This window comes from Rhinolophus sinicus, linkage group LG07 (genome assembly GCF_036562045.2).
Source record: "Rhinolophus sinicus isolate RSC01 linkage group LG07, ASM3656204v1, whole genome shotgun sequence".
Taxonomy (NCBI): Eukaryota; Metazoa; Chordata; class Mammalia; order Chiroptera; family Rhinolophidae; genus Rhinolophus; species Rhinolophus sinicus.
The window spans coordinates 12,386,635-12,410,502 of NC_133757.1; the positions used below are offsets into that span (position 1 = coordinate 12,386,635).

At 38.6% G+C, this 23,868-nt stretch overlaps 1 protein-coding gene across 1 annotated transcript in view; it reads right to left on the minus strand.

Moving 5' to 3' along the window:
* The window catches only part of ATRNL1 (attractin like 1), a 564,648-nt gene that overhangs the window by 73,479 nt on the left and 467,301 nt on the right, over positions 1-23,868 (minus strand). The window contains exon 28 of the mRNA XM_019725236.2: positions 14,010-14,124. Coding sequence (XP_019580795.2) covers positions 14,010-14,124 — 115 coding nt within the window. The remainder of the gene's footprint in view (positions 1-14,009; positions 14,125-23,868) is intronic.

The window sequence follows — 23,868 nt, forward strand, 5'->3', positions numbered from 1 at the left end:
CCTCGCTTCAAACACACTTATCCCATCATTCTTGCCATTTTCTGAAGCAGTTCTAGAAGTCCTCTTTCGTGAGTGTCTTTAGTTTCACTGTCATGGCTGCCTCAGTGTCCTGAATCGATTCAAAACGTTTGTCCTGAGTTGATTCAAAACGTTTACCGTTCATGGTCATTTTGACTTTGGGGAAGAGCCAGAAGTTGCACAGTGCCAGATCCGATGAATAAGGTAGATAAAGACATACTGTAATATTTTTATTTGACAGAAATTGCTATATACCAGAAGTGATGTGTGACACGGAGCATTGTCATGATGGAGGATGACACCCTTTGCCCATTTCATGTTAATGTGTTGTTTGTGACCCATGATTTACAGCACACTTTAAAACACACCTTCTCTCAACCGTAGCTCACACCTGATTGACTGCACCGAACAAGCTGAAACTTGTCACACACTGTTACTAAGATCCGATGCGCTGCTTCCAGTATTGAAGATCCCTTCCTGTCCATTGGATAGCACTCGGCAGCAGCATTCACCGTATTTTTTTTTTTTTTATCACAATGGAAAACGCTCTGTGTCACACATCACTTCTAGTATGGCAATTTCTGTCAAATAAAAACATTACGGTGTGTCCTCATCCACCTTACTCACTGGATCTGGCACTGTGAGACTTCTGGCTTTTCCCCAAAGTGAAAATGACCATGAAAAGTAAATGTTTTGAATTGATTCAGGACATCGAGGCAGCCATGACAGCACAACTAAAGACACTCATGAAAGAGGACTTCTAGAACTGTTTAGAAAGTGGCAAGAATGATGGGATGAATGTGTTCGAAGCAAGGGGGAGTATTTTGAGGGGGATTAAGGACAATGTGTCTTTTACTGTAATATTTTTTTTAATTTAAACATTCACTGTATTGTTTGATCACACCTTGTACAAGATTCATCTTGGAAATTCTGAGAACTAGCTTCAAAGACTGTGACTGCCATTTTTTAGGCAGCTGAAACAGAGGCATAAAAAGTTCAGATGGTTGTTGATTGGGAGAGATCATGGACAGAGAAAACAGTGATTTCAGAATCTGAGCCCTGAACTGAAAGTCACAAGGACAGATACATCAAATTGCAAGAGTAAGTTTGTGACTATGCTGCTTTTCATCTGGGTGCCCCGTGTAGCATTTCCTATGGTGAGAAGCAGCAATACTCCCGATGATGGTTAATCATTCTTCCAAGAAATACGGGAGAGGCCAGGAGACAGTCGTGAAAATGATCATTCTGACCACCTCTCCTCTCTCTTCTCCCAGAGCTTCTCAGCACGCTAGTCTCCCAGTCACCCACCAGTCTCTACTTTGCTAGATCCTGCACAGGAACTATTTTCAGAGGTTTAGAACTAGAAAAATCTATATCCCTAATGTTCAAAGATTGTGGTGTGTGTGTGTGTGTGTGTGAAGTCACGTATACAGGGACCCTCAATATGTATTGCCTATTCTTAATCCATTGCCCCTCTTGCTAAAGCCCAAGGGAACACAGCCAGAGTATATTATCTGTATTCCACTATAGAATATAGTGAGAATAGTTAATATATAGATGTCCACATACATTCAAAAATTCTAAGTAAGCTTTTGAGGGCTGGCCCAGGAACCATATAGCCAGGTAAATAGAATTCCTTGAGAAGATACAGCCTATAACCTATAGATTAACTTTTGGAATGTGACCCATTTGCAGAAGAGGTGTGAGAAACACTTTTTATGAACCTTCACTTTGAGATAATTTTAGACTTGCAGATAAGTTACAAAGGAGTACAGAGTTCTCAATTGTTCTTGCACCAGCTTCCCCTGGTTTTACATAATCGCACGACAATAATCAAAACCAGAAAATAAACACAGATAAAATACTATTGAGGAATCTGCAGACTTTATTTAAATTTCACCAGGTTTTCCACTACTGTTTTATTTTGGGCCCAGGAATCATTCAGGATCTCCACTGCATGGAGACATCATTTTAGTCTCCACTCAGTGTTAATTCCTCAGTCTTTCTTTGTCTTTCATGATCTGACACTTTGGAAGAGTTCTGGTCAGTTAGTTTTGTAGACTGTTCTCCAAATTGGATTTGTCTGATCTTTTGTCATGATTACATCTGTGTTATGCATTTAACAGAAATACAACAGAAGTAATGTTTTGCTCTTTTCAGTGCAATATGTTGGGGGTATATGATTTCTGTATGTTTTATTACTGGTGATATTAACTTTGAGCATTTGGATAAGGTCATATCTGCTACATTTTTCTACTGTAAATTTATGTTCCCCTTTTTAACTAGTAAATGTCTTGTGGGAAGATACTGTGAGGCTATGCAAATGTGCTGTTTTACATGATGTTTTCTGCCATTAATTTTAGATTCCATCATTGGATCTTGCCTTCAATACTTATTGCTGTGCTATTTGTTTAATGGTCATTTTTTCTATTTCCCTGTTCTTTATATATTCATTAACTAGAATGCTCCTGTAAGGGAGAATTGCCCCATCTCTCCCGTTTATTTATTTATTCAATTATATAACTATGTTAGTATTGGATATTAATTTATTCTTTGACTTATAATCCAATGTATACTTATTTATTTTGTTGTTCAAGTTGTTCCAGCTTTGGCAATTGGGTGCTCTTTCAGGTGGGCTCTTGTGTCTTTTCAACATGTCTTCATAGTTTTTTTTAACACTTTCTTTCTGGAACCATAAGATGTCCCACATGGCCAGTGAGCTGTGCCCTCCTCAACTAAATTGAAGACAATGAGCTGCTGCTGAGCTTCTAAAGGGGCAGCCGGATGGCTCAGATGGTTAAAGCCTGAGCTCTCAACAACAAGGTTGCGGGTTCAGTTCCCGTGTGGGATGGTGGGCTGTGCCCCCTGCAACTAAAGATTGAAAAAACGGCAACTGGACTTGGAGCTGAGCTGCGCCCTCCACAACTAGATTGAAGGACGACTTGGAGCTGATGGGCCCTGGAGAAACACACTGTCCCCCAATACACCCCAATTAAAAAATAAATACAAGAAGCCTAGGAAAGGATGAAGATTCTAAAGTGCTGGGGAAAGTGAAAAGCATTAATACAAAGACTAAAAAGACCCAGTGGAGACATAAAGGGAAATAGAACATAATCTGTGATGCTCTAAGCATAAGACAGGTTTTAAAGAGATTGACTTGGTTTTACATGCAAGAGAAAAGGCTAATAACAAATAATGCTTAACATAGAGAGGCTCAAACTGTTTGAAAATCTCAGTCTTAAAGAACAACTGTGATCCAAAATCCCGCAAAGGAGAGACAGAAGCCACATGGCCAAGCAAGATGCAGAAGCGGCTGTGCATGGATGGTCCAAACAGAAGAGGCAGAGTCTGGTGACACCCAGGCCACTGTGAAAAGTGGTAGGGACTCTGAGCCTACTTCAAGCACCGAGGATGAAGGAAAAAAACCTATGAAACATTCATTTTTAAGAACAGAAAAAGAATGGTTTTAGAAATGCTCAATGATTTTAAGAATGACCAAACAATCAAAGCGAGATTTTTATATATGAAAAAATAACAAATGACCCAGAGCAATATGTTGAACATAGAAAAAAAAGTCACATATTGCAAAATGACTAACATGACTTGTGACAAACAGGTCTGTAGGATGGGGCTGAAATAACAGCCCTAGTTACTAGTGAGGAACTAGTTGTCTTAACCACAGTAAAGTTTTCAATTCTATTTCATAAGCAAAATTTTAGGTCAGACATTAAACTGGGTTTTTTTGTTTGTTTGTTTGTTTGTTTGTTTTTTCATGTTTAAAGCCTGAGAAGCATCTAGAATTAATTTATAGTTAGATACCTGTAGAAGTACAGGGACAAAATGCAGTCGAAATTATGAATTCACAGCCAGCTTAAGAGTTAGACTGTGGGAACTTAGCACCAATAAAGACAGATGAGTAAGAGAGAGAAGGAAAATAATTAAGTCAATATACTGAGCTCTACTATGGTCTAGGCACCACTTAGCCCTGGAGATGCAAAGATAAATAAGGGGGAAATCCTTGCCCTTAGGTTGTCTAGGTAGAATAGAGACAGTATAATAAAAATGTTATAGTAGTAAATAAAAAATCAAAGCAATGGACTGAGGATGGGTAGAGACGGGGACAAGTTTCACAGAGGAGGAGACCCTTGAATTAGCAGTTCTCTTGGAGGAAAAATGAGGTGTGGATATTGGTGTGTTGGGGAGGACAGTCCAGGCCGAGGAGCTAGCATGTGCAAAGGGACAGAGGTATGGTGTATTCATAACAAGCGGTATTTTAAAAGTCACTTTGGAATCTAGCAGTGTAAGGCATTTAATATCTCCTTAAAATCATTCTATTTGCCGACAACACAAATGGGGCACAGGGCATGAGAATCGTATTTAGAAATACAGGATTAAGCTTCAAAACTGACCTTAAAACATCAAAGAAACTAACTGAAACTAACTTCTCCCTTTTCTTGTGCAAGAAAAAATTGGGCATAAACACAAAATGCTGAATGACAGAAAAGGTCAGGAAGGGGCCGAGGAGTCCGACTGAGCTGTAAGTGGGACCGTACCCAGCAGGGCAGTGCAGTTGGTTTTAAATGAGAGGTTAGGCACCAAGAAACAAACAATGAGAGTAAAGCTGGAGAGAGCCCCCTGGGTTCTAGCACTGGTTCTGCCCATCGTCAGTGCTGAACTCTAAGGGAGATTCTTCAGGCGAAGCTCAGTTTCCTCAACTCTAAAACAAAAGGGCAGGATTACCTCTAGAGTCCCTTTCCAGTCCATTGGTTTTGAGTTCATGGTATTTGGAAGGTTGAAGAACATTCTGACAGTCACAAAGTGACTTAAGCTGGAAGATACAGGCTCTAGCAAAGCATGGACAAGCTGGGACTGGCTTGAACCTGAACTAGAGGCTGAGAGGTGATTTTAAGACTGCCCGCTGCCATGTGATACACTATGATAAGGGGCCGTCAGCTGTTCTCTATGTCTGGAGGGATGGGAACAAGAAGAAGGAAAACAAAAGCAAATGGGATCTCATTGCAGTGAAGACTGTTAAACAACAGAATGAATTCATCCTGGAAGTCATGGACAGGCCTTTTGGGAAAGTCTCTAGAAACAGTCTGTCTGTCCAAGCTGACGGCGGACAGAATCACCAGCTGTGACTGCAAGCAGTTGGATGGGCCAGATGTCATTTCAGTGCCCTTCCTGTCTCTGTGTCTCTGCAGTTGTATAATAAGATGCATAAATAGAGTAATACCAAATTACTCCACTTATACATTTTTATGTATCTATTAATATGGACAGCAGTTTCCTTTCCATTTCACTAGTAAAGTTTTGAATACAAATGCACCTCGGCCTCTCCCCATTACAGCTCTACATTCAGAGCTAAGTGCCTCACAGAACACTTAAGGAGTCATTTTTCATTACGATGGTGAGCGAGGGGAAAGCAGATGGCACCGTGATGTTATTGATTGGGTGATCCTTGCCTGGCTCGTCGAATAAATGGAACTGAATGTATGGTCACTGCAGCCAGACTTTTAGGGCCGTTAAGGTTCAGTTCAAATTATGTCAGGTTGGTGGGGCAAGAATCCATTTATTCCTCCAGGGCTTCTAAATGGTGATCCCAGGGACCAGGTAGGACTCTTCAAAGCAGTTCCTTCGAGTCCTGAGGATCAGCTGAGTCTCCCAGCTCCTAAGGAAGAGGATGAGCTACCTCTTAAGTTTTGCCAGTGCTTTGTCTGCCTGACAGCTCAGACTGTACTGCCCATCAGTTAGGGGCACTGGCCCAACTGGCACGGGTTATGCTCATTTGCAAATAATAAAGTGGATAAAAGGAGGTAACTTACTTCTCACAGGGCCATTAAATCTTTCCCGAAAAGCCCTTCAAGAAAGATCATTCTGGCTTTAAGGAGTTAATGTAATTACCACACGTGGTTACCTTTGTAAGTTAGAATTACAACACTATTACTGCTGGTGCTTATTCCTCAACTGGGCCATTCATTAAAATGAAGGCATATTCAAACTCAAAGATGCCTTTGATAGGTACCATGGCACCATGCTGCAGTAAATGGTAGGATCTGAGATTAAATCAGCTATAAGTATAACAGAATTTTTATCAAAACTTGAATATACTTCCACTGGATTTGCTAAGGGACCATTGGCCCCATTTGAGGTGGTTCCCAGAAAAATGTTTATGTGAGAAGATGGAATTCCGGGGGCCCTTGACCTATGTTTTCTTAGCATTTTGTCAGTTTGCTGGTAAGGAGACATATTTTCTCAAGTGACTTAATTTTCCCTTTTGGATCTAGGGATTTCCTTTCTGTCTGCCATTTCTGGGCCTCGTAGCTGAAGGTACGCAGTATTGGCTTCTAGGAAGAAGTGGATTATTATTTTCTTTCTCTGATTAGTTTTTGCAACATGGCATACATAATAAGCACGAGGGAGGGGTACATCTCTTCCTGCATGTGAGATACAGAGATCTGGGCTCTAGTCCCTGCTCAGCTACAAATACACTGACCCCAGACAAGCCATCTCTGGCACTCCAGGTTTCTCTTTTGCAAAATGTGGGCCAGAACTAGATGATTTCTAAGGGCATTTCTAAAGCTCCAAAAATTCTAGAATTCTTCAACATTCAGGATTACCTTTCTATTCTTGTTAAATGCAAGGGGTAGGCTTCTGCTAAATTCCTCTAAGCCTATGTAAAGCATAACGATTTAATTCGCAACCAATTAAAAGTCAAATGTCTTCCTAATTGGCAATTTTATATATAGACCTTGGCATCAGCTATCACAAGAAATACTGGGGAGGGCTGGGGGGGCTGATTTAGCCTGTATGTTTTATTCATACCTACAAAATTTTTATTTTTTGTTTTGTTGCTTCAAAAGGAGCTTGTTTATTCCAAACAAATCTTGATTTTACCATTTGGCTTTGTAAGTTGTCGAATAAGTGTCCACCTGTTAGTTATACTCAGGACAGAAACTCAAAATATACCATAAAGGTATTCTACCTAGTCATCCTTCTTATTTTATGGATGAGGAAACTGAGGGTCCAAGAGGCTAAAATAACCGCCCAGGGGCCCCAAACTAACCAGTAGTGCCTTGCAGGTAGGAATTGCCAAGGACTCTGTGGGTGCTAAACCTGAAAGAAGGCTGAAGAGAGGTCAAGAAGGACCTTGACACCCCAGAATAAATGTCTGGTCTTACTTCAACAGACAATAAAAAAGTCTGCAAAGGTTTATGAGGAAGGGAGTGATATGATTAGAACTGTGCTTTCCTTTGGCGGAAGTCCAGGTACCTGAACAAAAAATGGAGGGAACAAGAATGTCAAAGGGATGTCTGCCCTATCTGCCACACGGGTAAAATCTATAGCGCTCTCTCTTTCTCTGTGGGGAGAAAGAGAGAAGAAAGCAAGCGAACTCCAAGGTTTCAAACTTGAGCCGCTCTGAAACGGACTTTACAAAAACCGTAAAGTCAGGTGAGAAGAGCTGGCCTGAGGAGCCAGAAGTGGTAACGGGGAGGGGGAAGGAAGAGTGACTTTACACCTAAATAGCAGCAAGTCCAGATGGAGATGCTATTGTTGCACAGGTGAGAGGTGTTGGCTGGAGAACCAGAGTTGGGAGTCAGCTGCTGAGAAGCTCCGCTGAGCGAGCGGAGAGGCCATGATCCTAAAGGGACAGAGCGGAGAACGATGAAAAGATCAAGCCTCGGGAGTGACTTCTGTATTTGTGGGCACACGAAGTACACACTGCACAGAGGGGAGATGCTCAACACCTATTATCTCCAAGTAAATTTGCAGTAGGTACCTGAGGAAAATCAAGGCATAGAACACCAGGGTAAAGGAAGTTTCCAGAAGTTGGAGAGGCAACATGGGGAATACTCAACGGTCTAACACTACAGACATGATGGCAAGTGAGACCTGAGGAAGGGACATTTGAATGACTAAGTGTATCATTTTGTTACTACTATAGAAAGATATGATGCTTAGCAATTGTACATCAGCTTTATTTCGCTTCCCTCATAGCACTTACTGTCTTCTCTTTGTCCACAGCATTAAAAATACTTTGCAATTATGGGTTTAGTTGCATGATTATTTGTTTCATATCTTATCTCCACATAAGCTATAATCTCTTTGAGGGCAGGAACTCTTTCCATTTTGTTCACTGCAGTGTATGCAGTGCCTGGCAGTCTAGCAGACATTTTAAAATATCTCTTGGATGAATAAAGGTAGCAAATGACAGTTCACAATAACTGTATTTTGCAGAGAAGATAAAAATTATTTTCTACTGTTGAGTGTAGAGCCTTTTTAATTGGCATTTTTTTGACACAGAGTCATTTATTAACAATAATCTCAGACATTTGTTCTTATCTCTGTTGTCCCCAGGGTGCTCTGCTTAATTTTGTAGTTTATTTTGCCATGAAGCGCTCCCTTTTTCTTTCTTTATAAAGACACATATACTGGATGTAAGTAATATTTGGATTTGAGGTTAAAATGTAGTTAACGTGTCAGATTTTTATAATGAAGTTTTGATACAATTCTGTAGTTTTATTTCTTATTCTAGCCACCTCTGAAAAAGAGAATGCAAAGATCAGATCAACAGGTGTGTTTCTACAAGTGTGAAGATACAGTGGCAGAGTTATGGAAAAAAAACACAACAGAGTCTCCAGTGGCTTCTGGAAAATGTAAATTAGCTTTAAAAAACTGGCTTCAGTGGGAAGAAGATTGCACTGAGTGTCGGCCAACCTGGAGCCTGTCCCTGGTCCACCTCTGAGATTTCAGGGGACCTTCCCCTTGCTGGTGCTATGAGCTTCCTTGTACTCCTAAAATGGGGGTAACATGAACTATTCACATCTTTCAAACATGCTGAGAACATTGGGAACTAGTCCTTACTAATAAAATTATTAAGATTTTTAAAAAAAGTTAAGGAGTGGTGCTAATTATTTTTCATCACTAACAAGAAACATATAGGAATATAATTTCTTAACTGGAAAGATAAGCTAAGGTACCACTTAGAAGCAAGTTATTTGCCCTTTCTACCCCACCTGCTATGGCTTAGCATAATTTGTAGTAGAAGTGTACAGTAGGGCTGTAGTGAATGCATCCTAGGAATCTAACCCAATCCCATCTTTTATATATAGGGAAATAGGACCCAGAGACTAATGGACTTGGCCGTGGTCACAGAGCTAGTTGGTGGCAGAACTAGGTACAGAGCTCAGGATTTGCGACTGCAAGTCCGCTGCTCACACATACAAGCTTAAATCCCTTTCCGATAACTGCATGCCCCTCACTGCTACTCCACACGCTGAGTTGTAGTTTCATTAGCAGATGTGAAGTTACCATGTACATGTTTGCATTTCACAAAATGTCTGGAGTTAAATCATCGGAAAAGATAAATCTATCCTTCTTGTCCCCTTAAGCCCAATGCTTAGCAGAACCCTTCAAGTCCTTCCTCTTTGAGTCTGGATAGAAAGACTTTTCGGGAATAAGGGCTATCTGGAGTACCCCATATCTTTAGCCAGAGAAGCACAGTGATGAGGGAGAGTCTCACAGGCTGAGGACCCAGGTGGCCCTGGGTTTGAATTCTGGTTCACTTACTCACTAGCCGTACTGGCCCCGGACAAGTCATTTAGTCTCCTGAGTTTCAGTTTGTTTTTTTGTTTGTTTGTTTTTTAAATATGAAGTGTGATAATAACAGCTACTTTTCAGAGACATTAAGAGGGTTAGACCAATGAATGTATATAAAGCACCTATATGTATATAAGGTATAACATACATGTACATAAAGCTCAGATGTATATCAAGCATGTGATGCATATAAAGCATATAATGAATGTATACGAAGCTCAGAGTTACTAGTTCTCTTTCTCTCACCTCTTCTCATTTAATTAAACCAAAGTTCTCTTTTTGTCATCATTACCCATGACACCGTGGGTGGACTGTCATTGTAAACATTATACATTATTTCTAGATTCTTCAAAATAATCTAGTTATCCTGCCAAAACTTCTCAGCCTAAAGAAAAAAAACGAAAAACCTTAGACTTTCTAGCAGCATTCTTTTTGGTAATGTTAGAGTCAGTGAAGCAGGAGGCAAGACCAGGGCAAAATTCTCCTTTTAGTTGAAGTACACAGCTCCTTTCGGCAGTGGGCACTAGGGCTACTGAGAAAAGTTAATCTGTTGCTTATTAGTAAGAATCCATAAACTATGCAATCCATAATCCTTCATCACAAAATGACAGCAACCATTATCATTTTCAATTTATGCTTCTGAAGAGCTCTATTTGCTTTGTCCACATTTCATCTTAATGTGATTCTAAAACACTTGGAGACCTCGCTGTTTACGGTGATTGGAGACATGCTTGGTTGGTTAGTGTCACGCAGCAGAGTTACTTGATGTGTCCACTTTTCATGGGGACATCAGTTTTTCAACCACTTCGAGGTCAGAAAAGAAAGTGGCTGCATAGTGTACATATGTCAACAGCAGAAATCCCACATTAACCCAAGAGCGTCTGGCATGGTTGACAGGTATGCTCACAGAACAGACAGGATAACGCAGCAGGTTTCCGGGGTTGGGAAGCAGGGAAGCTAATTAGCCTGGCTCCAGGAATGCCAAAAAACTTATTTAATAATTTTTGCTTTTATTTTTCTAAGCCACCTAGAAGGAAAATTGCTCACAAACACCTAAACTCATTACATTAAGAAAAAGAAAGATTAATGCATGGAGTAATTTCAAGGATGAATCTGCAATTTTTCTTTTGACCTCTGTTAAGATAAGGGCCATGGAAGGGACTTCACAAATTTCACAGACGCTAAAAGGGCCATGTCTAATTATTACTTGCTAAGTAGTACTGAAATACTTGCGGGTGGAAAGAGAATGAAGTCCAAAGACAATGCTGTACTTTAAATTAAGAAAAAAACAAAAAAACTAGCAGCTCCTGAAAAGAGATGACCAAAATTAGCACCCGAATGTTTCTGAGTCACTTATTTGTTAGTGGTGAAATTCAGTTTCTGAGTGAAAACCACCACACTCATAGATACTGGCGCCTTCTCCATATCCGTAAACTCATCCTTCTCTTAAATGTTCTTATTCATGGTAACGAAGAGTGTATGATGAAAAGCATCACTTGACATTTAGGAAGCTGCATTTCAAAAAAGGGCCTGATCAAAATTTTTGAGATTGGGCAAAGCACTGCAAGAGGACCTTTAATCTAATAATTAATGCTAATTAATCACTGAATAGATATGCTAACACTTGGAGACATAAAGCCTATGAGCGGAGAGAAGACTCCTGGCGCCCTAACCTTCACACAGTGGGGGTGGGATCAGGAGCCTGTCCACGAAGCTCCTCCCCCATCTCCTTCTCTGCTCCCCAAACCTCTCACTCTGCACCAATACTGGAGGAGGCTCCTAGGAGACAATGTGAGAAACAATGAATTAACCCCAGTCCAGTTGCTCATTGCTGTTCACTGAGGCTCACAGATGGAAGGGGTTGGTTGAGATCATGTTTTCCAGGTCTCTTCTCCTCCTCCTCCTCCAAAGCATTTATGAACTGCTTTCTACATGCAGGACCCTCTGATAAGCACAGGCACACAGATGTTAAAATTGGCTGTGAACACACCAAACATCTTGATGAAGAGTGGAAATAATAAGTCAGTTTGTATATTGGTGTCTGAATTTGCCTGTTAGGGAAAATCTACGTTAGAAAATGTCTCTCTACAGACACTGCCTTTTGGTTTTCCTAATGAAGTTCAGACTTTAGTTTTGTTTCCCTCATCTTACTATAAAAATTTTCAAACATTACCCAAGTGGAATGAATTTCACAACGAACAACAGTATTCTACCATTAACATTTACTTAACTTGCTTTACGACATATCTGTCCATCTATCCATCCTACCATCTATCCATCAATATGTTTTTGATGTATTTCAGAGTAGACTGCAGGCAGCAGATAAGATTGTATTTTATAGTAGAATCAAAGAGTCTTCCTACTCCTATAAGGATAGCTAGAAAAATGTATTCTTTTTTTAAACAAAACAAGTTCATTCTGAATAATGCACACAGATATTCAACATAATTCAATCTATATGCACTATAAAAAGTACAGTTAAGTTTGCTCAGGGTTTTGTCTACTTGTATCCATCCTGTAGACACTTCCCATACTCCCCCAAATGGATGGCTTTGTGAAGACATGGCTATAGATTATAGAGAAATAAGCTTTCTGCTACAGAGCATCAGAAAAAAAAAATTTACCTGGAATGTTAGCAATAAGTAATTTTTGTTGTTTTGCTCTATACTCTAGTATTTCCCAATTGTTCCTGAATGTAGAAATATGATGATTTTTATACCTCATTTCCCTCACTTATAAAGTGAGTTTTACAATATTATCTCAGAGGCTCGTCATGAGGATCAAATGTGAAAAACAGGAGAACACTCTGTAGAGCCCTATGTACGGCTGAGATAGTATTATCGTTAGTGATCATAATGCATCTGTAATAAAACACAGCTGAGGTAATGGTAATGGGCCACAAGGCTACTTGGCTCTTGCAAATCAGTCAAAAAGATCGCAAAGGGTAAAGGGACAGAGTGTTGGCAGTTGCCTTCATTCTGCCCATCAGTATGTCACCTTGTCAGGGATCGAGAAGAACCTTGGAGTCTATCACACAGACTTGTTTTCATTAGCGAAGTGTTTGTTTTGGACATAAGCCCAGCCTTAAAACAATACTTCCATTAGCTGGGCACAGTACCTATAATTATCCATCTTATCTGACCAGTGCCAAGCTATTCTACTTACTGCATCCCATTTACGCTGGTGGCTCAGAAAGGAGAGGGAGGCATTCCCTCAATGCATGAGAAGGTGTGGAGGGTGTTTACTGTTTGAATAAACGCCTACAAATGAACTTTGGGTGGAAATTCCTGCAACCAAGTACCATCAGGTAACGTAATGATGAGTCTAAAGGTGATGGAAACTCTCTGTCCCCAGATGGGGAGAATTCTGCTACATGCATATCTTAAGTTTTTAAGTATAGCTTCCATTTTTGTGTCTGGCTGGACACAAATCAAGAAAGTGAAGGACAAGGTCAAAGCTCACTAGGGAACCAAGAACAGACAAAATAAGCAGGGAGGCAAACTCATCATCAATTACTGTTACTGAGAACCTGCCAGATGTCTCGCACTTTATTTTACGCTTAAGGAGGAATTGAATAGAAAGACAGGTTTAAAACCACCCTTTCCCTCAAAAAGCATCCATTTCACTAAGAGTTGTTTAGAACAAACAGTCAGAAGGCAGAGAAATGAGAAATTGTAATCAGATGGAATAGGATATGTCAAACGAAAGAAATAAGCATGGTTTGTGATTTAATTACAAGTTATGTTCAACATAAGCATGTTTATAATGGGGACAACATCACAACAATGAGAAGACCCCTTAGAAGATGCATCTAGTTGCCCCACAATTCAAAGTATGCTTTTCAGGTAGGAAAAGGAGAGTCAGGGGAAAAGGAGAGGGTTCCCGGCAGCAAAAATGTATCTAAAACATACAGATATGGTTGCATCAAGTTATCACACTCGGACGGACGCGGCTAAACATGCAGGTGAGTTCCCTAATTTGTTTCCATATTTATGAAGCAAACTTCTAATCAAATTAGTAATTTCGCATCCTACATGACACACATACTGGGAGAAAAGGGTCACGAAATTGTTTGTACTGCTAGGCAGATTTCTCGTTGTAATTATAACAACAAATAGGGGTGTGTGTGAACGTACATACATGCATATATTATATACAAACACACGCACATATTCCATATGTATTTCTAAAAGAAACACTACAAAATTTGAATTTATAGCAATGGAGATATCTAGCTATGTGGGTAAGCGTTTGTATCTTAATAAAATTATACCATACTCTAAATCAGAACCACGTAAATATTTGTTCTGTGCTATTTGGTGGTATTGTTTATTTCTTGTGTTCAGTGAACATGTTTGACTTAACTGCTGATAGCTCCTCATATAGCTTACCTGACTGTCCAGGGGGCGGGGCACCTGATGACCCACGTGGCAGACACAGGAACACAGTCAGAACAGCAGCTCTGCTTCCAGCACATGGCTCAATGGCTATTGGTTTGGGCGCCCCCTGAAAAAGAAAACTCACTTTAAATTTGCACATTGGACATGACTATTTTACTTTTGTCCTATCTACGCTTCAGTCAGCTAAACTGTATATTCGCAGTGGTTGGGACACACCATGTTGCATTTAAATAGTTTAACTAGTTTAAATATTTAAAAATAGTTTAAATACTTTAAATAGCTTTTTTAAACTATTTTAAATCGTTTTTTGAAACTATTTGAATAGTTTAAATAGTTTTAATATTTAAAAATAGTTTAAATATTTTACTGTAGTGATATGTATTTTTTTTGTAGTTGTAATCATTAGCATTTAGAAGATATTTTTCTTTGGGAGTTATAGATTGGCCCATATTTGTATAATTATTGAAAAATACTCTTTGCTTTGATCTATTGTTAGCTTGATTTTTTTTCTTTAATAAACTTTATTTATTTTTGAGAAGTTTTAGGGTCATAGCAAAAGAGAAAGGTATGGAGATTTTCCATATAGCTACACGTGAGTAGCCTCCCCTTATCAACATCCCCGCCAGAGTGGGACGTTTCTCACAACTGATGAACCTACATTGACATATCATAATCTCCCAGAGTCCACAGTTTCTATTAGAGTCACTCTTGGTGGTTTGGACAAATGTATAATGACATGTAATATCATTGTAGTGTTATACAGAGTAGTTTCACTGCCCTATTCATCCCACCCCCCTCTTTTCACCCTGGGAAACCACTGATATCTCACTCTGTCCATCATTTTAGCATAGAAATAGTGGTTTTGGCTATTTTGCTAAAAAAAAAAATGCAGGTGAGATATGGTTGACATATCAAAGCAACATGTATGCATAAAGGGAAAATTAAATAGAAGAACACATATCACTGCTTTAGTTATTTTTAAAAAATGATTACGTAGTAAAAAATGATTACTGATGACATTTGAACTTTTCTGAAGACATACAGACATACATAGTCATTCACCTGGGATGTTGTAGAATACTACCATTTCCGGAAAGTTTAATGAGGCATTAAAGATAAAATATGTCCTCTTTCATGTAAAACTTTGACTGAAATTTCTGGTGACAATGGTTTTATGTGGTTATAAAGGTTTTCTTCTTTATAGCAACATAAATCTCATGTTTTAAAATTATCCTGATACAGATATATTTTGGGGGTTTTCCATATAAAGGTGAAAGTGGCCATGATGTTGAAAGTAAAGGGCACCAAAATCATCCAAGAAAATGCTGTAGGCCACGCTGCAATACTTGTATCAAGTTACATGATTTATGGTTTTACACTTTAAAGCTTACATTTAATTTAACAGACTTATTTTTGAAAATGTTAAGTCAAAATCAGCATAAGTACATAGACATTCTCCAATGAGGTAAATATTTAGAGAATAGGCTTGTCATATTCCAAGGCTAAAAGAAAAATACTATGAATGTTTGGAACCATATTTCAAAGCTACTGAAATTTATTCTAATGTAATAAATGTAAAATACATGTAAAGGTCAATTGGTTAAAACATACTAAGAGAAAATAGAATGAATTTAGGTTTAAATGATGGTGATATATTACAAGTACCAAAATCCCTTTTAATATACCTAAGAAATAATCTATTATTTCTACCATCAGGAAAGGTTTTCTTTGCTGGTTTTTTTTTTTGTGTGTGTGTGGTTGGTGTTTTTTTTTGTTGTTGTTGTTTTTCAGCTCTGAGTGCAATAATTGGCACTATTCAAAATATCTAAAGTCATGTTAAAATATTTGATTACAAAAATTAGAAGACTTACATGATTACAACAAAACACTACAGACAAACAAAAAACAGTTAAGAAACAGTGGTTGTTGGTTTAGAGAATTTAGAAAAACAAGACACAATTTGAGAGGACATCAGTGGACATTATTGCCAGGCTACCTTTCTGCTTTTTTTAACAATAGAAGAAAAAGGTTTGAAATATGAAATGCTGATGCCAAAAGCACCAACTGAAGAGAAAAATTAGTAAAAGAATAACTACATTTCAGGTGGAAAATGACTTAATGATTTAGTACTTTAAACTTGAGAGATGCAGCAACAGATAAAGACAGGGTAGTGACATATCCTGACAATGGAGAAGGAATGATGTTGCATAAAAGCCACTTCCATGAAATCTTCCTTGAAATAATTTTTTCACTCTTAATTCTACTGCTACTGTACTGAAAACTTCAGAAATTTCTTTATATTGATAAGACATATGAAAGGAGATTATAGTTCTATTTTAAAATCAAATTGGCTTACAACTTTGTCTATTTTTGGCTATAAAATTTTCATAAAAGGATATTAGCAAAAATGTGAATTATTCATTATATTTAAAATATTAGTGACTAGCTTAGCTCTTTGACACTTCTGGAAGGAATTCACATAATTAAAAAAATTATTTCCACAGAATTTGTGACAAATCTCACTTTCAATAAAGATTTTTAATAAAAAATGAAAAAGAACACTTTCTAGCACTTGAATTTTGCAACAGAAAATAGCAAAACCCCACAAATGATATTTCTGACATCTTGATATTTGTCAGTGATAAATATATAACCATGAACCAAAATCATTTCACAATAACGTAACATGCTTACTGAAGTATGCAATTTATCATGCATTTTCCATGGCTGCCTTTGAAAGAGATAAGGAATGGGTTTGTTTGCCCACAGCACTCAGCAACTGTGATTTACTTCAAGGCATTTTCATATTTGTCGTATTGTAAGAAGCTGGTGTTCGACCGTGCCAGAAAACATCACTGACAGTTATGTAATTAGCAACCATTGTTTATTAAGCATGCAGCACTTTTTTAAAAGACTCGTTTTGTTCATTCCAGTCTTTTGAAAACTATTGCACTCATATTTTCAAGTTCTTGTTTTGAGGGGGTAACAATTCTATGTTAAACTCTTTCCGTTTTTCAGCTGTTAGAAACATGCAAATTATCAGAAAAGTTTCTACACTCCTAAGGATTTTCAAGATTACAGTTCTTAAAATTTATAATGACGTGTTCTAAAAGTGAGGCCACACTGGCTCCATCTTGGGAAACTACTGCTACAAGAACCACTGGATATTTGGAAGATTCTTGCTTGTTCCTTCCTCTCAAAGTGAGTGAATCAGTGAGTGATTCAAGTCTAGAAATCACACTAGATCTCATCATTGAAAACGCTAACTCCAGTAGGTGATGATTTAATGGAATTATCTGATGTCCTTGGAACAATCATTACAATTTCAGAAGGATTTAGTGCAATACTCTAGGACTCAAAAGATAAAAAAGATGTTATTTCCGTCCTCAAAAACTTTTAGTAGTTCCAAAGTAGGGTTTGTGAACTCAAATTTCTTCAAGGGGCAGGTGAGTAACAATAGCTAACATTTAGTAAGTGCTCACATTGTGCCTTGTGCTATACTATGTGCTTACATGGGTTCAATCGTACCCCATGAGGTAGGGACCATTCCCATTTTACAAACGATGCAACTGAAGCTCACAGATTTAAGTAACATAATTAAGGTTGCAGACCTACTAAGTGATAAAACCAGGATGTGGAACAATGTAGTCTATCTTCTAAGTCTGTATGCTTAACCACTATGTACCTGCCAGTAATAAGCAAGAAGACCGTCTTAACTTCTAGGATAATACAATAAAAACCAGTGGGTACTGCAGTGAACTGGAAAGTACAAGATTTCTTGAAAAACATTAAATCTCCAAAGTTTTGCTGCCCAAAGGACATGTCTATGGGCCAAAATGGTCTGAGGCTGCCACCTTAGGATCGTTGTAAACTGGAGTCCCAAATGGCATTTCAGGGTTGCCAGGCTGTTGCATCTACCCACTCATCAAATCTCATCTTCTGTTTTGCACAAGTTCCCTGCTTTAGTCAATGTAAGTGCTCACTATTTAACAGCTGTGCCCAGAGTTTCCACAACCTGTGCCTTATTCACTCATAATATTCCTATTGTCTAGGAAATCCTTACTACAGGTCTCTAACTTTCCTAAAATCATACACCCTCAAAGACAACTCATCCAGGAAGCCTTCCCTGGTCTGAGGGATTTAGTCTCTCCCTCTGTAGTTCTTTAATCACAACTTTTATGGCCCTCTTCATATTCTACCTTGAATGACACTTGGGTAAATGTCCCATCATCTTCCTGGGACAAGATGATGGCAGGTCCAGTTTCTTTTTCATCTCTGTTGACCCTATACTCACTTCCTCTCTCTTTGAAATGCCTAAGTATGGTGCCTGTGCCACCTTTTGCAGACTTATGTCTCCTGCCTAATCTTTTATTACAGGTATTGATATATTTATGTATATAATGTCACTATTCCATTCCTGCTCCTCCAAAGACGGGATCATGTTGCATTTTTCTTTGCCTTACCTATAGCATCTACTAGAGTGCATTCTACACATCGTAAGGAAATGAGTGGATGAAAGAGTAAATAAAATTGTCACATGGTAAAATAACTGATAGGCATGACTCAATTTTATCCAAATTGTAGATATTAAAAGGATAATAAAACACTGAACAATATTACTAGCTAACATTTATTGAGTAGTTACTAGGTACCAAGTGCTATGCTAAGCCTTTTACATGCATTATTGTTATTTTCTTTTTTAGACAGATGAAGAATTTGAAATTCAGAGATATCAGATAATATTCTCAGGGTAACACGGCTAGTGAGGGGAAAATCCAGGACTGGAACTTAGATCGGTGGGATTCTAGTAACTTGGTTCTTAACCACTATACGATACTGCTAAAAAATATAGCTTAAGAAGTCAAGGAGTCTCTCATTCTCTCAGCTTGGCTATTAATAGTAGGAACCCAACTAAAGATATTAGTTATAAAAATGATATGCATATACTTGCCCCATTTCTGACCAGGGTCAGAATACCTGAGTTCTAGGACCAGTTCTGCCACTAGCTAGTTGTGTGACCCTGGGCATGTTCCTAAGTCAATTTCCCCAATTGGAAAATGAACAAATAGGTTGGGTAATTTTTAGGGTGTCTTTAAGATTCTGTGACTATGATTTATGGACACCCTTCAGAATGTGTGACATACCAATATCGAACACTTTGTTTAAATACGGTGAAATTTGAAATTTTCAATACTTAGTAATCTTTTTCTTGTCCAGGTATTTTAAATTGCACATCTAATTTTTAAAGCACATTATTATACCACATGATGACTATATCACATAAGAGTAAATGGCCACCATCACATGCCAAAAAAGCAATTAGAAAATTGAATCAAGGAATTAACGATTAATGTGGATATGTTATACCTGTCAGCAGTAATAAGTGTTTTGACAAGGACAGAACAAAGTCTGACAGTATGCACAAATACTAATCTGATGTATGAGTGAAACATTAAAAATGCAAACAACTGCACATTCATCACTCTAACATTTCCCTGCTAAAACACTTTTAATGCTATTCTTATGAAAATCCATCTATAAATAAATATGAGTCTTTTTTCAACAGCTTGCATGGCTTGGTATTTGCAGTTTAATGAATGTTTATATTGATATGAAATTTAGTTTTTAGTCACATTAATAAAATAGAATTAATTTACTGAGCGTTGAATGAAGTCAGCCTGATGGTTTGGCTCACAGCTAATCAAGTATGTTGATTCCACAGGATCAACACATATCAAGACTCCACATTGCAAAAACAGATTCTTTGATTTTTGTTTCGATGTGGGGAAAAAATGAAAACGAGTATCATAGCCTTTCCTTATTTACTATTTGCTTTTCATGAAGCGATAAAGGGAAAAATACATTAGCTGGCTTTACTTGCTAGGAGACTCCGTATTAATAAAAGACATTAAACTGATGGACGCTCTCAAAACCAGCCTTAAAGTGCGTTAGAAGCAAATTCAAAGAGAATGAAGTATTACATGTGGGAGTAGGTAAAGGAATAAAACATAATATGCACAGAATCAGCATGCTGCTTCTGAGGTTCCAAAGATATTCCAACTGTAAACTTAATTTTCATATAGTATCAAATATGTTTGGCTTTGTTGGAATGTCTCCATGTTCAACTTCTGTTCAAAATCTCTTATTACACACAAACACACACACACACACACACACACACATGCACACACATACACTCATGTACACACATCTTTAAGGTTGATATCTACAGTATAATATCTAGTTTAACTGGGTTTTGCTGTAAGTTTAATGATGTGGCACTGACTTGGGGAGGCTAGATTGCGATGGTTGGAATTTCACTACCTATTTTTTCATAGGTACTTAGGTCCCAGAAAATGAGGATACTATCACTTTTGAGATACATAATCATGCTTTGCCCTGAGCTGGCTAACAAATGTGAATGTTAATAGGAGGTGACTTTGAACAGATTATCTTTAAAAATTGATTCTTGATAGTATTTTTCAAAAATTTGAAATAGATTCTCTATTAAATAATTGCCATAATTATGTTTTTAACAACCTATACTTTTCTCGATAGCTCAGTGCAGAAAGCAACCAAACCACTACACATATTTCATGTATTAATTTCAAAATTGGGGCCACCTTCCTGACCTCAAAAAGTACTGCTAAGTGTGAGAGACAAATGTGCCTGCCAAATCAGTTGACTTTCCATCATGTGTAAGCCCAACCCTGTGCTTTTTTGTACAGGCCACTCCATCCACCTACACTACTTGCCAGCACAGACCATTTCTGCAAGATCAGGCTAAAACTTGCAAGAAGCCATCCCAGGTCAGCCTAGGCCACTCCAGGACCCCCTCTCTCTACTCTATTTCAATAATTAGGTGTAACTCATGTTTCCTATTGTAACCACTGAGAGGCACTGTAATGTAGTGGTTAAGAGAGCAACCTTCAGCAAACACTGCCTGGAGCGGCCCTGTCTCCCATCCATCTAAAGGTGACCTTGATCAAATTGCTTCACCTCTCTGTGCCTCAAGGTTCTCGTCTGTAAAATGCAACTAACAATACCTTCCTGTGGTGTTATTATGAGGATCAAAGGAGTTAGTATCAATATATACAAATTTATATGTATAAAGTGTGGCACACAGTACTTGGTAAAAATCAGCTATTATCATTATGCCATTCTGCCCAATTCCCACTTTGCTTTAGAACTATTTTTTGTTCCATCTGAAGTATATGCTCAATTCAAAAATAAGCAATTTGAGGGCAGGGACCGTGTTTTTAAAATCTCTATTAATGGCTTGAAATGTATTAAGAAATTCAGCTTTCAGGACAGAAGTGCCAAATCTCCCACATATGTCACGTCCACTCTGCCACTGAATATTGGCCTATCTTTCCCAAGTGTGTTCCCTGCTTTTATCAAGGAGTCTGACTCACCATGAGGGCTGTGTGCTACTCAGAGCACTTTCCCTGGCACCGAAGGCTGTGGTGTTCTATTAAAAGCTCATGGGTAAGTGGGTATTCGTTTTGTCTTTTCTAAATTATGCACAAGGTGAATCTTTAATTTTGTGGCAAAAAGGTATGAAAGGTATGACAGAGGCTCATGTATAGCAAATGGATACAAACAAGCAGAAAAGGCAGAAAATCAAGAGCATGGTGTTTACTCCCCGGGCTGGTCCATTCCAAACGCATTTACTGTATGTCATTAGTGCAAACTGTGACCTTAGCAACGCAGCTGCTAGACCAATTAAATTCAAAGGTAGATGTACTTGGCCTCCTGCTGGCAGCGGGGGATGAAGGGCTCCGCTCCGAGGGCCCAATGCCTCCCCTGCGGGAGCCTCTTTCCGGCCAGTCCAGCTGACTGCAGCGAGGACTAACTTAGAGCTAAATGCTCACAACAATGCTCGCAGCTTTGGGGGTGGGAGTGGAGGGAGGAAGGGAAGGGACCAGGAGCTTTCCTGGGGAAGGACTTTACCTTGCAGACGACGACCGGGAGTGCACAAGGAGAGTGAGGAAGGATGGAGATTTCTGGCAGGAGGAAAAGCAGGAACACAGAGGTGCAAACGCACATGGCTCTTTGTAAAATGGCTAGAAGCTGACTGTGGGCAGAGCCTAGGAAATATTCGGTAGAGAGGGATGAGAAGGGTCCACAGGGAACACTGGGGTCCTCTGTGAAAACCAGGTCCCTCACCAGCCCGTTCACACTCTTCCTGGCCATTCCTGGGATTTTTCACTTCCTGCTCAGAAAGGTATGCTTAGATATTCAGGTGGCACTTGACAAGTGCACAGTCTCTGTGCAACTTCCTCAAGATGTGGTGCAAATCGTCTCACACGGACACCAGCAAACTTTCAATCTTAGGGACTCACAATGCTCTTTTATTAAACTATTGGTCAAAGCTGTTACATTGAGTGAACATTAAATTAAAACACTCATTTCTGAAACTTCAATCATAAAACTAAATCAAGAAGCACTGTGAAAAGTAACTGTCAGCAGAAAGAATAAAAGTGCAGATATGGCAATATTCTTAATGAGGAATCAAATGTTAATAGATACGGCATAATAAATGACTTTTTACTATGACTATTATACCAATCACAGCCTATTATATAATGAAAGCATAGACAAAATGCTGGATGAAGAGCTTATTTGATGTGTTACAAACACATATATGCAATTACTATGCAGTAAAACCTACCTGGATCTCTTAGAGTTTGTCATTCTGGATAATAGAGTTTTCCCAGAAAGCTGAACATTAACCCTATAACGATGAAGACTGCTATTTTAGGATTTTTAAAAATTAATGTGAAATCTCTTAAATACCCATTTCTTTGCTTCTCAACCAGACTATAACATGCTAAACATAACTTAATACTGTCTTGCTGTCCCATGAATACCACTACGAATCCCAGTTTTCACAATATGCTGAAGCTACACGGAGTTGCGAATGTCTGTTTGAATACGCAATATTCCTTTTCTTTTCTTTTTTTCTCTATGCCACCAATGCCAGCTTGCTTTTTGCTTATTTGTCTCTTTAGAAAAAAGCAACTGAAAGATATGCAGCTGCCAGTGGATAACATGGATGCTTTTCTGTAAAACCCATCAATGATGCAAAGACTGAAGTGACTTTCTTCTCAAGAGGTTTTCTCATCCTCCCCAGTATCTTCTTTGCTGTTGCTATCAGTGTGCTGTGACCTACATCACCAATCCCATGGACCACAGACATCTCTTGACAGTTTGTGACAATCCTCCTATGTCTCTTGAAGTGTGTGGGCAGAGTAGCCTTTCCAATTTCAAGAAGTTTGAAAATAGTGCTTGGGTGTAATTTTACTGTAAAGTTTAAAAATACTTCATCAGGCCCAAATGACTTAACTGCATGCATGTGAAGCAGACTCAGGTTCAAATCTCATGGGGTCGTGGGCAAATCATTTGGCTTTTCTATGCCTCAGTTTCTTCATATGGAAAAACGAGTTTATAACACTAATCTTGCAAGGTTACTTTGAGGATAAAGTATAATATATGGATAAGGCATTTAACAGTGCCTGGCAAGAAGTAGGTGTTTATTAGGTCAGATAATTTGCAAATACAACCCTTATTAGTCCAAACCAATTGACTAGCAGCCATTTTATTTGTTTCCACCTTATAGTTCCCTTCCTTTGTTTCGGAGATTGTGGTAGGGCAGTAAGGGAAGTTTATATGTCCTGACTTTTCTTATCTCTCCCTCCTGGGTCTTTTCATTCCCTCAGACTTGGTTCCAAAGTATTGGACCAGTATTCTAGTCTGCATATTAAAGTTGGAACCAAGCTCTAAGTTTGTAGAGAAGATGATGGCCGATCAATACAAATGGTGGAAGGTTCAGGGTGAAAAGCCATTA